General features: G+C 43.8%; 1 protein-coding gene across 1 annotated transcript; it reads left to right on the forward strand.

Moving 5' to 3' along the window:
• Positions 1-101: 101 nt before the first annotated feature.
• Positions 102-11344, forward strand: ABHD13 (abhydrolase domain containing 13). Its single transcript, XM_056555730.1, has 3 exons — positions 102-392; positions 7409-7544; positions 9735-11344. Exon 3 carries the CDS (start codon positions 9751-9753, stop codon positions 10759-10761), a length of 1011 nt encoding a protein of 336 aa, XP_056411705.1. The 5' UTR covers positions 102-392; positions 7409-7544; positions 9735-9750; the 3' UTR covers positions 10762-11344.
• Positions 11345-16585: the final 5241 nt, after the last annotated feature.

Below are 16585 nucleotides of genomic sequence, written 5' to 3' on the forward strand. Positions count from 1 at the left end.
CCGCCCCAACCTACGCTACCGAGTGCGGCGTACGCTGTGACGTCAGAGCTGCGACGCACACAGCGCGCCATCTTTGAATTTACCGACACGCTAACAGTTTCATAAAGCAGCCGGTTAACTCGTGTTACACATTTACTACAAACATCAAACGTAGGAAAAGGCTATTTCATATTTGCATCGGTTTTTGTACCCGTCTCTATTATGGCGTCACAAGGCCCTTTCCCTTAAGGAAGATGGCAGGCTAGACGGGAGAACACGTGACTTGTGACAGGCTGACGTCTTGGGTGACGTTTCTATGAGAATCCCGGAAGAGGAGCGGGAAGTGACAGCGGGGCGAGTTACACTACGATGGGATGAGAGGCCAAGAGCAGCCCGCAACCTGCACCTGGCATGTGAGCAGCGGGGAGGGGTGTGATGGAGGGGCTGGTTTATTGTGTGGGGGTGCCCTGTGCATGCTTCTATAGGCACAGACTGGTTAGGAGAGTGCCCGGGCATATATTGTATTATCAGCAGTTATACATCATGTGTCAGAATGGCTCTGTCTGCATTGTATTATTACTTATTATTGACTACTAGATATGGAGGAGCATTGTGTTAAAGCATTTCACCTGTCCACCAGATGAATGATAGATGGTGGGGCCAGCACACTGGGGATGGTGACCCCTGTGCCCCCCAGCTGACATCCCTGCAGCTGCATTCACTGTCTGTTACCCTGGCCATTGACCAGTGGTCTCCAAAATGTGGACCTCCAGATGTAAGAAAACAACAACTCTCAGCAACAGCTGTCCAGGCATGCTGGGAGTTGAAGTGGTTCAACAGCTGGAGGTCCACTGTTTGGAAACCATCACCTTACACTGTCAGCCCACACCTGTCTAGTATTCATTATATACCTAGGGAATTAGTGTAAAATGTGGCTGTCCGGGCATCCTGGGAGTTGTAGTTTTGCAGGGTTTGGAACCCACCATCATTAGGTTGATGGATCCTGATGTGTTTTAGTATCCCCCTCCCCTTCTAGAATCTCAGCCCCTTCCCTTCATCCATTTCCTCCCTAATAATGGACATGATTTTTTTTTCAACTGTACTATGTAACTATTGACTCTATTTACTATTGTAAACCCGGGTTGTGCGCCTGATTCTGACCCCCCCCCCCATTCTTTCTGTGGACACGGAAATCATAATTCTGCCTTGTGCGCAGCAGAGTCCTGTTGATGGGACTATGCTGCTCCTGAATCACGACGTGTCACCATAGCCCATCTCTCCCCTATGTGTCTTTCTGCTTTAATTTTCCATATATGTATGACCCATAATCATCGGAACAGTTATAAAAATGGGTGCATAACCCTGTTAAGTACATATACAAGGGTGCTACTGAATGTTTCAAGATACAATTGAAATATCAAGCAACACAGTCTCCAGTGCACATCCAAGTAATATAGAAAAAGGAATTTAACGTCATTACCAACAAAAGGTTAAAAATTGTCACTGAGAGCTATATACCACATTGCCCACCCTCAGGGAAAACACATGACCTAAATAGATAAATAATAATGAGAAATGAGAACCATTAACACCGAGGGATGATAAAAATGTACAACATGCAATATAAAGTGCTAGGAAGGGCCACATAGAGATGCAAAGTAATATGTGCAAACAGCAAGCAGAGGCAACAACTAACACATCCTGAAGTTAGTATCATGTGTGCAAGTAGCAAATAGAGACAACAATTAACCCATCCTCCACATGGCAGTGGAGATATAAAAACAAACATGTAGCATGTATACATATATAAATACCCAAAAGGGACAAAAGAGAGAAAATGAATACAAGGTCATTGATCCCATAAAGACCTTTGTGACAACTTTCTCTTTTATCAGCCGCTTTAAGCCCACTCCTTAACTCCATAGGTAATATCTGCATACAGTGGGGCAAAAAAGTATTTAGTCAGCCACCAATTGTGCAAGTTCTCCCATTTAAAAACATGAGAGAGGCCTGTAATTTTCATCATAGGTATACCTCAACATAATGAGAAAAGAAAAATCCATAAAATCACTGATTTTTTTAAGAATGTATTTGCAAAAAAGTATTTGATCACCTACAAACAAGCAAGATTTCTGTCTCTCACAGACCTATAACTTCTTAAAGAGTCTCTGTCCTCCACTCGTTACCTGTATTAATGGTACCTGTTTCAACTTATCAGTATAAAAGTCACCGGTCCACAACCTCAAACAGTCAGGTAGGGAAGACTGAATCTGCAATAGGCAAGCAGTTTGGTGTGAAGAAATCAACTGTGGGAGCAATTATTAGAAAATGGAAGCCATACAAAACCACTGATAATCTCACTCGATCTGGGGCTCCAAGCAAGATCTCACCCTGTGGTGTCAAAATGATCACAAGAACGGTGAACATAAATCTCAAAACCACACAGGGGGACCTAGTGAATGACCTGCAGAGAGCTGAGACCAAAGTAACAAAGGCTACCATTAATAACACACTACGCTGCCAGACGTGTCCCCCTGCTTAAGCCAGTACATGTCGGGGCCCGTCTGAAGTTTGCTAGAGAGCATTTGGATGATGCAGAAGAGTATTGGGAGAATGTCATATGGTCAGATGAAACTAAAGTAGAACTTTTTGGTAAAAACTAGGGATCGACCAATATCGATTTATTTTTTAAGTTATCGGCTATTTCAACCCCCCGGCGGGGCACAAGCCGTTGCAGATCAATGATTTAAAGCGGGCGCTTTAACTCAATGAACTGCAGCTGCTTTTGCCAGGCCAGAGACTGCCGCCCATTTCTCTCCCCTCCTGTCTTGGGGTCCTGAGTCTAACCTCCACAGTTGCCCCATCGCCTCCCCCCCCCCCCCCAAATCCTCTGCCCACAATATAACGCCGCCGCCCCATCGCCTCCCCCCCCCCATCCCCGGTGTTATAATTACCTGTTCCTGGGGTCCGCGATACTTATGGCTCCGTCGGCGTCCTGCGCTGTCACCGTGCCCACTGACGGTGAGGTCGCGTTGGGGACGTCACTCGTCATTACGCAGCGCGCAACAACAGTGCAGGAGCCAGAAGTATCGCGGACTCTGGGAACAGGTAATTATAACACTGGCGATGGGGCGGCGGTATGTGGGCAGAGGAAGGGGGGGAGGCAATGGGGCAGCGGCGGCGGTATGTGGGCAGAGGAAGGGGGGGGAGGCAATGGGGCAGCGGCGGCGGTATGTGGGCAGAGGATGGAGGGAGGCAATGGGGCGGCGGCGGTATGTGGGCAGAGGATGGAGGCAATGGGGCAGCGGCGGCGGTATGTGGGCAGAGGATGGGGGGAGGCAATGGGGCAGCGGTATGTGGGCAGAGGATGGGGGGAGGCAATGGGGCAGTGGCGGCGACGGTCGTCTCTGGGCGGGGGGCAGGGCATTATCAGCATAATGTCCAAAATTGTGATTATTGGCCGATAATATCGGCCAAACCGAAGATCGATCCCTAGTAAAAACTAAACTCGTCGTGTTTGGAGTAGAAAGAATGCTAAGTTGCATCCAAAGAACACCATACCTACTGTGAAGCATGGGGGTGGAAACATCATGCTTTGGGGCTGTTCTTCAGCTAAGGGACCAGGATGACTGATCCATGTAAAGGAAAGAATGATTGGGGCCATGTATCGTGAGACTTTGAGTGAAAACCTCCTTCCATTAGCAAGGGCATTGAAAATGAAAAGTTGCTGGGTCTGTCAGCATGACAATGATCCCAAACACAGCACCAGGGCAATTAAGGAGTGGCTTCATAAGAAGCATTTCAAGGTCCTGGAGTGGCCTAGCCAGTCTTCAGATCTATAGCCCATAGAAAACCTTTTGGAGGGAGTTGAAAATCCATATTGCCCAGCGGCGGCCCCAAAACATCACTGCTCTAGAGGAGATCTGCATGGAGGAATGGGCCAAAATACCAGCAACAGTGTGTGAAGACCTTGTGAAGACTTACAGAAAACATTTGACCTCTGTCATTGCAAACAAAGGGTATATAACAAAGTATTGAGATGAACTTTTGTAATTGACCAAATACTTATTTTCCACCTTCATTTGTAAATAAATTCTTTAAAAATCAGACAATGTGATTTTAAGGATTTTTTTTTCTCATTATGTCTCTCATAGTTGAGGTATACTTATGATAAACATTACAGGCCTCTCTCATCTTTCTAAGTGGGAGAACTTTGTAAAATTAGATGCTGACTAAATACTTTTTTGCCCCACTGTATGGCTGAAATGCATGTAAAGGTGTACCTGTAAAAAATAAAAAAAATAAAAACTTTTGATATGTCATATAGACCTGTCAAATGTTTTTATCGGTTGGGTCTAAGTTGTGATCAGGAGAAGGGCGCAGTAGCACGCTTCATTCCCAGGTCAGTAGCAATCTTCATCCAGCTTTTTTTTTTTTTCTTTTGACAGCTCCATAGACTTATAATGGAGATCACTCAAAGCCGAAATGTGAAGCACACGTTAGATGTAGATGTTATCCATGGTGATTCTAGGACCGGCCAGCAAAATTATTGCTGATCCTACCTGTAAAACAGAAAAAGATGCAGTCCTACTAGGTATAGGGGAAACAGGAAAAAATAGAAGGAATAAGAAGTGTCTAAAACATAAATAAATACATTTGCATTTATTGAATACCGTATTTATCAGCGTATAACACGCACTTTTTAGGCTAATATTTTTAGCCTAAAGTCTGTGCGCGTGTTATACGCCGATACACCCCCAGGAAAGGCAGGGGGAGAGAGGCCGTCGCTGCCCGCTTCTCTCCCCCTGCCTTTCCTGGGGTCTAGAGCGCTGCTGTCGGCCCTTCTCACCCCCTGGCTATCGGCGCCGCTGCCCGTTCTGTCCCCCTGACTATCGGTGCCGGCACCCCATTGCCGGTGCCGATAGCCAGGGGGACAGAAGGGGCAGCGGCACCCATTGCCGGCGCCGCTGCCCCGTTGCCTCCCCCCATCCCCGGTGGCATAATTACCTGAGTCGGGTCCGCGCTGCTGCAGGCCTCCGGCGTGCGTCCCCTGCGTCGTTGCTATGCACGGCGCGGCGCACTGACGTAATGCGCCGCGCCGTTCAGCGCATAGCAACGACGCCGGGGACGCACGCTGGAGGCCTGCAGCAGCGCGGACCCGACTCAGGTAATTATGCCACCGGGGATGGGGGGAGGCAACGGGGCAGCGGCGCCGGCAATGGGTGCCGCTGCCGCTTCTCTCCCCCTGGCTGTCGGCGCCGCTTCTCTCCCCCTGGCTATCGGCGCCGGCAATGCCGGCACCGATAGTCAGGGGGACAGAACGGGCAGCGGCGCCGATAGCCAGGGGGTGAGAAGGGCCGACAGCAGCGCTCTAGACCCCAGGAAAGGCAGGGGGAGAGAAGCTGGCAGCGACGGCCTCTCTCCCCCTGCCTTTCCTGGGGGTATATCGGGGTATACACGCGCACACACGCACCCTCATTTTACCATGGATATTTGGGTAAAAAAACTTTTTTTACCCAAATATCCTTGGTAAAATGAGGGTGCGTGTTATAGGCCGGTGCGTGGTATACCCCGATAAATACGGTAAATAGAACATCATTGAGACTATTATTCAATAAATACAATTTATTTATTTATGTTTTAGACACTTCTTCTTATTCCTTCTATTTTTTTCCTGTTTCCCCTATACCTAGTAGGACTGTATCTTTTTCTGTCTTACTAAATTATCCATTTGGCACAAGGGTAGGTGCAACGCAGTATCCTCGGTTTAGGCTTTCCTACTACTATATTTGCGTTGTGCTCCCCTCCTCCCCCCTTTTTTTATATTTGATCCTACATGTAGTCCATATTCTTGTTACATTTCTTTGTGAGAAAAAAAACCTAATATATTTGGGGCCATTTTGCAGTCTATAGTAAATGAAGGATGACCGGCTATTGTTTACTATGCACAGACCTCATTCTGTTAAGTCAACCTGCATTATCAGGACATGGCAGCTAATTACTTTAAATATCTATGACTGTAAACTGTATTCTTTTAATAAAGATGCATGTGAACTGCATATAATACAAAGGTTTCCCAAAACGGACTACTTTTTACCCTGTATGTATGAGGTAGAACCTGAGCATTACGCGCCATTAGATATTGCTCTGAAGTAGCCAATGAAGGTTGTCCTCAATCTCACCAAGACAATGAAATTCCTGGTGGAGATTCCGGTGCAGCAGCCTCCTATTGTCTCCAATGGGATTCTGCTGCACTGTGCACACTGGAAATTCCAATTCCAGACTCTGTAGGAAGAATGAAGTCATTCATTCTTTTTGCAGAATTCTGCCCTAATCTGCATTGCCATCAATGGGGACAGTGCTTGTCTATAAATTTTATGGTGTGCATGCACCCTTTTAGGAAAAACATGTTACACTGTATCTAATATTCCTGTGGTCCCCAAGGGAAGCCCTAAGCCCTGTCCTTTCAAATTTTTCCCATTAAGCCATGGTATTTAGTAGCACTGCGTGTTTATGGCTTGCTAAGATTTGGCTATTCAGATATAAATCCAAAATGTTAGATTCCTTACAGCCAAAATACTTTTTTTGCAAATTTTATTTTTTTTTGGGGGGGGGGGGGGCTTAAAACTGGCTTATAAATATTTACCTGCCCAATCCCCTGCTGCTGCCATTCTGACCGTGCCCAGTCTCCACTTAGCCCACTGCTGGACACTGGACAATTGGCTGAGCAGGGATTTCCTGTGTGTTGGTATGTGGACCAGCACTGCACTGGTCATACCACTTTGAAGGGGTACTCCGCTGAAAAACTGGTGTCAGAAAGTTAAACAGATTTGTAAATTACCTCTATTAAAAAAATCTGAATCATTCCAGTACTTATCAGCTGCTATATGCTCCACAGGAAGTTCTTTTCTTTTTGAATTTCTTTTCTGTCTGACCACAGTGCTCTCTGCTGACACCTCTGTACATGTCTGGAATTGTCCAGAGTAGGAGCAGATTCCCATAGTAAACCCCTCCTGAGAGCACTGTGGTCAGACAGAAAGGAAATTCAAAAAGGAAAGAACTTCCTGTTGAGCATATAGCAGTTGATAAGTACTGGAAGGATTAAGATTTTTTTTTTAACAAAATTGCATTTAAAATGTAAAATTATATTTAAATCTATTTAACTTTCTGGCACCATTGATAAAAAAAAAAAAAAAAAAATGTGTTTTCCAGCGGAGTACCCCTTTAAGGGTATGTCCACATGTGTGGTAAACGCTACCGATTTGTTGACTATTTTGACTTCCCTATTGAAGGTAGTTAAGAAAATCTGCAATAAACCTGCACCATGTCTGCCAAATAAGAAGTTTCCCCTAAGTGGCTTTCTGAGACTGTAATATTGATATCCTATCCTAAACTCCGGAAATCACCACATTTTCTGTTATTGAAACAGGTCCCATTAATCTTTGTCCCGGTGAATGCTGCATCTAGAACATACAGAAGGGTTACTGCTAACACTGGCGCCTGAAGAGCTGTGTAGTTCGATCGTTGTCCTGCCTTATCTACCATTGTGATTCTTTCTACATCAGGTATGTATATTCTCACTTCACCAGGGCAAACACTTGAGAAGCCTGTCTGCCAAAGTGCCTACGCAATTGCCACTGTTGATATCCGTAAAAGTTCTTATTCCCTTACCGTAAATAAAAAAATGTCAAAATGGCTTCACGGAGGATCTTTTTGTCTACAGCTTGCATATTTATTCCATTGCAGGTTTATTGCTTCACTGCAGTAGTTTCATGAATTTTAAAGGGGTAATCCACTGGCCAGAGTTTGGAACTAAATATTCTCACCACTGTTTTCATGCTGCGGGGGGTCTGCCATGTCCCTCGTGACATCACGGTCATGCCCCCTCAATGCAAGTCTATGTGAGGGGGCGTGGCGGCCGTCACACCCCCTCCCATTGACTTGCATTGAGGGGGCATGACTATGACATCACAAGGGGCGTGGCCAAACGCCACAGTGTTTGGAACATTTAGTTCTGAATGCTGGCCAGTGGAGTACCCCTTTTAAAGGGGTACCATGCTGGAATACTTTTTTTTTTTTTTTTTTTTTTTTTTTTAAATCATCTGATGCCAGAAAGGTAAACAGATCTGTACATTACTTCTATATAAAAATCTTAATCCTTCCAGTGCTTATCAGTTGCTGTATACTCCAGAGGAAGTTATTTTCTGTCTGACCACATTTCACTCTGCTGACACCTCAGGAACTGTCCAGAGCAGGATAGGTTTGCTATGGGGATTTGCTTGTACTTTGGACAGTTCCAAACATGGACAGAGGTGTCAGCAGAGAGCACTGTGGTCAGACTGAAAAGATATTCAAAGAGAAAAGAACTTCCGGTGGAGCATACAGCAGCTGATAAGTACTGGAAGGATTAACATTTTTAAATAGAAGTAATTTACAAATCTGTAATTTTCTGGCACCAGTTGATTAAAAATAAAAAAAAATTCCAGCGGAGTACACCTTTTAAATAAAATGATCCATCTTTTCACCAAATGATGGTTACTTGTAAATAAACTGTAATCCAGTCACAAATATCTGCAGTTTGCAGGAACTATGGTAGAAAATTACAGGGGACCAACTCCTTAGCCAAAGCTCCGCTCCGGCAGCTGGAAAAGGAGTTTAAAGCTTACCCCAAGCAGTGCTTTGGCAGCAGTGACCACCAAGGATCCTGCATATAAAGCTAGATCACAGATAGTTTGAGGAAAAATCTTGACTTTAAAACAAATCCAGATTTGCAGAAATGTAACCTGAGGACAAAGTAGGAGCTGTATATACTTGCAGCTTTCACCTTATCATGTACAGAACATAGGGGGCCTAGCAAGGGACAAGCACTCACCCCTGGCAGGCTCTTACGTCCTAGAGGGTAAAGACATTTGCATATTCATGATGGAGACAGACAGACGGACGGTGAATATTGAACAGGTAGGGGAGCTAGGCAAGCAGTGCAGTAGCAAGGAATTAATAAATAGCCATAACTCTGAAACTACTACACAGATTAAAGTAAGTGATGACTGTTTTTAAAGCATTCGTCTGCACTATAACCCAGTATATTTGGTCTATTGCAGGTAAACATGCTGCGTCTTCACCTTGCTGCCCTGTTGCAGGCTCATTGCAGCTTCCTGGTTTGACTCTGAGATGAGAGGGCAGTCCTACAAAGTTCAGGCCTGGGGCTCACTCACATACATATATATATATATATATATATATATATATATATATATATATTATATACAATCGCATACACACAGACAATCACAAATATAGAACTTCAGATGTCGTGATTAGTACTGATAAGGCATTTGAAGTATAGCTAGCCATTTGAGAGACTCATCAGACCACTCACTGCGCCAAAGTCCACAATTGCAGATTTTTCTCACATCACATAAAAAAAAAGATAAATAGTGATCACAAAGTCACATATATGCGAAAGTAGTACTGATCAAAACTACATATCACAGTGCACAGTTTTAGACAGAGTGATAAATCTGGCCCAATGTTTTCCTCCTTGTTGTAAATGGTAAATGCAGTTGTTGGCATTTATATGTGTAACATCTCCCAAACTTCTTTACAGAATAGGCAGTATGTTCATATTACATAATATTCTATCTTGTACTGGATATATGTCTCTGCATAACCTTATATCAGGTGGAGATTTCTTGAAATCACTAAAATAGATGTGTATGCCATTCTTTGAATATATTCTACCTGTCTGTTTCCAGGCCACAAACATCAAGTATGGAAAAACATTTGAAGTTTTGGGCTTGTGCCGAGCGCTGGCTACTGACCTTAGGATCGTGGTCATGGGGACTTTGTCGGATATGTCTTCTCCCTTTAATATTAACGTTTAATATGTATGGTGGTATTATTCTGCTCCTTCTAATATTTGTCTCTATAGCTGGAATACTCTTTAAATTCCAGGATGTACTACTTTATTTTCCTGACCAGCCTTCCTCATCACGACTTTATGTTCCAATGCCCACCGGAATACCACATGAAAATATATTCATCAAAACAAAGGACGGTGTACATCTCAACCTCATCCTCTTGAGATACACAGGCGATAACTCAAACTTTTCTCCAACCATAATTTATTTTCACGGTAATGCGGGAAATATTGGCCATAGGTTACCCAATGCGTTGTTGATGCTGGTCAACCTAAAAGTGAACTTACTCTTGGTTGACTACAGAGGGTATGGAAAAAGTGAAGGAGAGCCAAGCGAAGAAGGCCTTTACCTAGACTCTGAAGCCGTGCTTGACTATATCATGACCAGACCTGACATTGATAAAACAAAGATTATACTTTTTGGGCGTTCACTCGGTGGTGGAGTGGCCGTTCATTTAGCATCTGAAAATGCACACAGAATAGCAGCGATAGTTTTAGAAAATACTTTTCTTAGCATTCCTCACATGGCCAGTACCCTCTTTTCCTTTCTTCCCATGAGGTACCTTCCGTTATGGTGCTACAAAAATAAGTTTTTGTCATACAGGAAAATTTCTCAGTGCCGAATGCCTTCCTTGTTCATCTCTGGGTTATCTGACCAGTTAATCCCTCCGTTCATGATGAAACAGCTCTATGAACTCTCCCCGTCCCGGACTAAAAGATTAGCCATCTTCCCAGATGGGACGCACAATGACACCTGGCAGTGCCAAGGCTACTTTGCTGCACTTGAACAATTCATAAAGGAACTGACTAGCAACCACTGTCCAGAAGAAAATGCAAAAACATCCAATGTGACAATAATATGAATGCCAACTTCTTCCCTTTGCACTGTTGTATATTAAGTTTATGAGACTTGATGAAAAGAATGTCATTTGTACTGTTTGTTTTCCAAACATAAGAAGATAAAATTTGGAGAGTGTGTCCATGATGTAGCTGAGACTTCAGTTTTTTTTTTCCTATGGAGTTCTCCGAAGCTACACTTCTCTCAAGTCAGTGCATGCACTGTTTTAACATGTCCTTCATTTTGCGCTGGTTTTATAAGGTAGCTTTGGCTGTACCTGGAATGATACAATTTTCTTTGTTTTTACATACATATTTTAAAGCTCTGGTCACGTCCACTGGTTCTAAAATGACACTAAAGGTAATTCACACACATACTGCAGTTGTGTTCAAGTGATTGATCAGGATTAGAACAATTAATGGTCTGTGTTTAGTATTGTAGCTCTCCTTTATTTGAAGGGGATAGGTTATAAGATGTATGATTGCAGGGGTCCTGCCAATGGGAACCACCGTAATCCCGGTGCAGCCCCCGGGATTATGTGCCAGGCGCTGCCTCTGGGATGGGGACATGTCATGGACATGGCCACGCCCCCTAATGACGTCACCCCACACCCCCTCCATTCATGTCTATGGGAGGGGGCGTGATGGCCATCACGCCCCCTCCCATAGACATGAATAGAGGGGGCGTGGAGGGATGTCACTAGGGGTGTGACCGTGATGTCACAACCCTGTCTCGGAAGCAGTGCCCCGCACAGAATGCCAGGGGCTGCACCGAGATCATCTAGGTTCCCAGTGGTGGGACCCCTGCGATCATACATCTTATCCCCTATCCTTTGCATAGGGGATAAGATGTATAAACCTGGGATACCCCTTTTAAGTGAAAAGAGCTGAGCTGCAATACCAGACATAACCCACAGACGAGTGGCGCTAGTGTGTCTTCAGAAAATAAAAATAAATACCTGATCCTGGCAATCCCTTTTAGAGAACACCTGTTATATTATTGATGGAATGGAGCTACTCTTATTATGCTATAAAATGGTACTGGCAATAAACAGTTACATGAGACTACTACTCCAGTTAAATTAATTCTATACAGTATGGGTTAGGTCACCTATCATACTGTACATAAAGGTATTGTTTTCTTTTTGGGCAATTGTCCCAATCCGTTACATGTTCTTTAATGAGCTGTGATGACCAGAACTTGGTATCTAATATTGTGTGCAATTCATTCAGCTGTTATTGTTATTATGCATGCTTGTATTATTTTGCTGTTTCTATCTTTTACCTTGGCAATGCACATCTTCACCTCATCTGTGTATGGGAAGTGTTTACGTGGGGCAGCCTGGACAGATCTAATCTCAGTGTTCTCCAGTAAGGTATAAGTCATGGTTTAGGGACATGCAGAACAGTTTCTGGCCCACAGTTATGTTACAACATGCCTCTTTTGTTTGTTCCTCCATTGCAATAAATGGTCATATAATGGAATATAAGCAATAGTTTCTTCGAATTATGGGTTGGGTTTGGTACTGTACTTTGATGGTATTTTCTGAATGGTCTGAGTAAGGTTTTTCATACCCCATAGTAAATTAACTCTGGTTTGCCTTCCATTGCAATATGCCAACAAGTGATACATACAGAGGATCTGCACTAAAAAAGAAGCGGCAGTCTACACATTAAAACAAACAACCATTAAAGGAAACATTGTTGCGATAAGTCCTTAGCGTGCTATCCATGATAACACATTATAAAGGATATAGCTGAAGTGACGATATGCTCACAATCAAATTGCAAGGGCTTCTATCTTATTGTAAGAATGTTCACTTTGTATGAAAGCTGTTTTAACACCAGTTTTACTCATGTCAGGATGTACATATTTAGAATAAATTATTCATGTTTTCAAAATGCTTGACGGATGAGTGGTTTGTGTTGCTTTTCACTCCTAGTACAGGTTCCATGTCCTATGTCCTGTTAGATGCAGTAAGACGCATTCTCATGGGGATTAAGTGAATGGCTTTTATATATACAGTATATCTTCTCTGGTTACTTTCAGTGGCAGGGAACTTACAGATTGCTTGATATCATTTTGTGCTGGAACTTAACATAATTCCGGAGTATTCTGTTCACAGATAACCCAAGTGAATAATAGTACATGAAAAAAATAAAATAAATACAATCTCCTTAAATGCTGCAAACACAAGTAAAATGGTATTAATAAATCTGGTGGTCCAGCCGCATAACTAGTGCATTCACATGGTAATGGTAGTAGGATGCCTGCATCTAATAACCGCAGGGCATTCTAAAGGTTGGGTTACACATAGCCTATTTTGCTGCATATGGCACATGTGACCCTACCCTAAAGGTGATTAGCAGCATCTTGAGATGGACATACGGATCCTACAAATCCATAGGCCCTGCTGCTGTGATATCCAGCTGAAGGCCCTGTTCTTACAGTGTAGAAGAGGTAAACCTCTTAACTCTACCTTCTGTCTTTTCAAATTACACAATCAGAATTAATCTCATACTTATCTATCTACTTTGGTAGAACCAAAGTAATATACACTGCTCAAAAAAATTAAGGTAACACTAAGATAACACATCCTAGATATGAATGAATGAACTAATCGTATGAAATACTTTCGTCTTTACATAGTTGAATGTGCTGACAACAAAATTACACAAGAATTATTAATGGAAATCAAAGTTATGAACCCATGGAGGTCTGGATATGGAGTCACACTCAAAATCAAAGTAGGAAACCACTAGAGATGAGCGAAGTTACAGTGATTCAATACGTCACAAACCTCACGGCTCGGCAGTTGCTGACTTTAGCCTGCATAAATTAGTTCAGCTTTCAGGTTCTCCAGTGGGCTGGAAAAGGTGCATACAGTCCTAGGAGACTCTCTCTCCAAGGACTGTATCCACCTTTTTCAGCACACCGGAGCACCTGAAAGCTGAACTCATTTATGCAGGTTAAAGTCAACAACTGCCGAGCAGAGAAGTTTGTGATGAATCGAATTACTGTAACTTCGCTCATGTCTAAAATCCACACTACAGGCTGATCTAACTTTGATGTAATGTCCTTTTAAAACAAGTCAAAATGAGGCTCAGTAGTGTGTGTGGCCTCCACGTGCCCGTATGACCTCCCTACAATGCCTGGGCATGCTCCGGATGAGGTGGCGGATGGTCTCCCAAGGGATTTCCTCCCAGACCTTGACTAATGCATCCTGGACAGTCTGCGTTGGTGGATGGAGTGAGACATGATGTCCCAGATGTGCTCAATCGGATTCAGGTCTGGGTAACGGGTGGGCCAGTCCATAGCATCAATGCCTTCTTCTTGCAGGAACTGCTGACACACTCCAGCCACATGAGGTCTAGCATTGTCTTGCATTAGGAGGAACCCAGGGCCAACTGCACCAGCATATGGTCTCACAAGGGGTCAGAGGATTTCATCTCGTTACCTAATGGCAGTCGGGCTACCTCTGGCAAGCACATGGAGGGCTGTGTGGCCCCCCAAAGAACTGCCACCCCACACCATTACTGACCACCGCCAAACCAGTCATGCTGGAGGATATTGCAGGCAGCAGAACGTTCTCAACGCGCGTCTCCAGACTCTGCCACATGTGCTCAGTGTATACCTGCTTTCATCTGTAAAGAGCACAGGGTGCCAGTGGCGAATTTGCCAATCTTGGTGTTCTCTGGCAAAAGCCAAACGTCCTGCACAGTGTTGGGCTGTAAGCACAACCCCCACCTGTGGATGTCGGGCCCTCGTACCACCTTCATGGAGTCTATTTCTGACCGTTTAAGTGGAGACATGCACATTTGTGGCCTGCTAAAGGTCATTATGCGGGGCTCTGGCAGTGCTCCTCCTGCTCCTCCTTGCACAAAGGCAGAGGTAGCAGTCCTGCTGCTGGGTTGTTACCATCCTACAGCTTCCTCCACGTCTCCTGATGTACTGGCCTTTCTCCTGGTAGCGCCTCCATGCTCTGGACACTACGCTGACAGACACAGCAAACCTTCTTACCACAGCTCGCATTGATGTGCCATTCTGGATGAGCTGCACTACCTGAGCCACTTGTGTGGGTTGTAGACTCTGTCTCATGCTACCACTAGAGTGAAAGCACCGCCAGCATTCAAAAGTGAGCAAAACATCAGCCAGGAAGCATAGGAACTGACTGGTCTGTGGTCACCACCTGCAGAACCACTCCTTTATTGGGGGGTGTATTGCTAATTGCCTATAATTTCCACCTGTTGTCTGTTCCATTTGCACAACAGCATGTGAAATTGATTGTCAATCAGTGTTGCTTCCTGAGTGGACAGGGTGATTTCACAGAAGTGTGATTGACTTGGAGTTACATTGTGTTGTTTAAGTGTTCCCTTTTATTTGAGCAGTGTATATTATCAAATCTGTACAATAGATTTATAACACTTTTTTTTTTTTTTTTATCAGATCCTCAGAGAGTTCTTTGCCATGAGGTGGCGTGTTGCACTTTCAGTGACCAATATTAGAGAGTGTGAGAGTGATAACACCACATTTAAGACACCTACTCCCTGTTCAATCCTGAAACCTTGTAACACTAATGAGTCACATGACAGCAAGGAGGAACAATGGCAAATGGGGTCCTATTTGGACATTTCCAACTTAGTGGTGTACTCACTTTTGTTGCCAAGGTTTAGACATTACAGGGGTATTCCAGGATTTTTGATTCTTTGAATGTAAGAAGGACAGCAAAGTTAGTCATTTTTTACAACCTACAAAATGAGTTTTGTCTCTGACTTTTCCCAGCTTGCTGTGTGGCCGACAATACATCACAAGTCAGGTGCTGAAAGGAGGCTTGGCTGCTTTGTCCGTTGTGTGTGAAGCTAGCCCCCAGATGATTTTACCGGTGTAGGAGTGCATGACACCACAGCTTGTGTGCCAGGTGATGTCAGGCCAGTCATGTGATCAAAGGGAGCATGGCTGTGCTGTAATGGGTGGGTTGACCGATGTGTGGGAGGAAACCTTGAAACAAAGGATCCTCCCACCTTAAAACAAAGGATCCTCGGGATTGCAGTTTAAGGGAGGCAACAGAAACAGGATATGGCCAATACAGAAAAACAAGCCAGCAGCATGATGGACACAGGACATGTGTGATTACCACCAACACAAGCACAGATCCTTGGTAAGCATGTCAATTACTGTGTGACACTTAATTAGTAAAGTCACCTTATGTTGGATAACCCTTTTAATGGATGTTTGTTGAGGTTGAGTTTTATTTTGAGGGGACAACAACATTAAACACTGTTTATAAAGGCTGTGCACTCATTTCAGTGTAATATAAAATACAATATTTACAAATATGTGATGGGTGTACTCTCTTATGTGCAATACTGTATTTGGTACTGTCAGAAGTCAGCAGTTAAACATTTCTTCTTTCACTGTTTAACTGGCCATAACCTTTTGTTACACTGAGTGTCTAAACACAATAAGCTGAAATCCTTCTGTATGTCTGCCAACTAGAGCGCTGCACAGCATTCCCACTGTAAAGATCAGAAACTAGAGCACATGTAGTGTCGGCTCCCATGATCCTTTTCCAGCACTGCATAGTCATGACTAAGGTTAATTTGTATTCCTCCACTGCAGGCAGTACCACTAAGATCTATTCATATAGAAAGATCAAGACTTTAGTGCTATGTTACTCTCAGCAACAGATATAATAACACTGATCCCTACTTCATGTTTTCTAAATAGGGAATGTTTGGTATCAAGTATTTATATCTGTATATGGTGAAATTCAGAGATTTTATACGATTGTCTACAAACAACACATGTAGAGAATGCATGGTGGGATTATTAGATCCAAGATGCAAATG

The sequence above is a fragment of the Hyla sarda genome, chromosome 2, assembly GCF_029499605.1.
Source record: "Hyla sarda isolate aHylSar1 chromosome 2, aHylSar1.hap1, whole genome shotgun sequence".
NCBI classification, from domain to species: domain Eukaryota; kingdom Metazoa; phylum Chordata; class Amphibia; order Anura; family Hylidae; genus Hyla; species Hyla sarda.

Bases quoted from the DNA above. Each gene is read 5' to 3' on its own strand.
- ABHD13 (XM_056555730.1), top strand. From the start codon at position 9,751: ATGGAAAAACATTTGAAGTTTTGGGCTTGTGCCGAGCGCTGGCTACTG.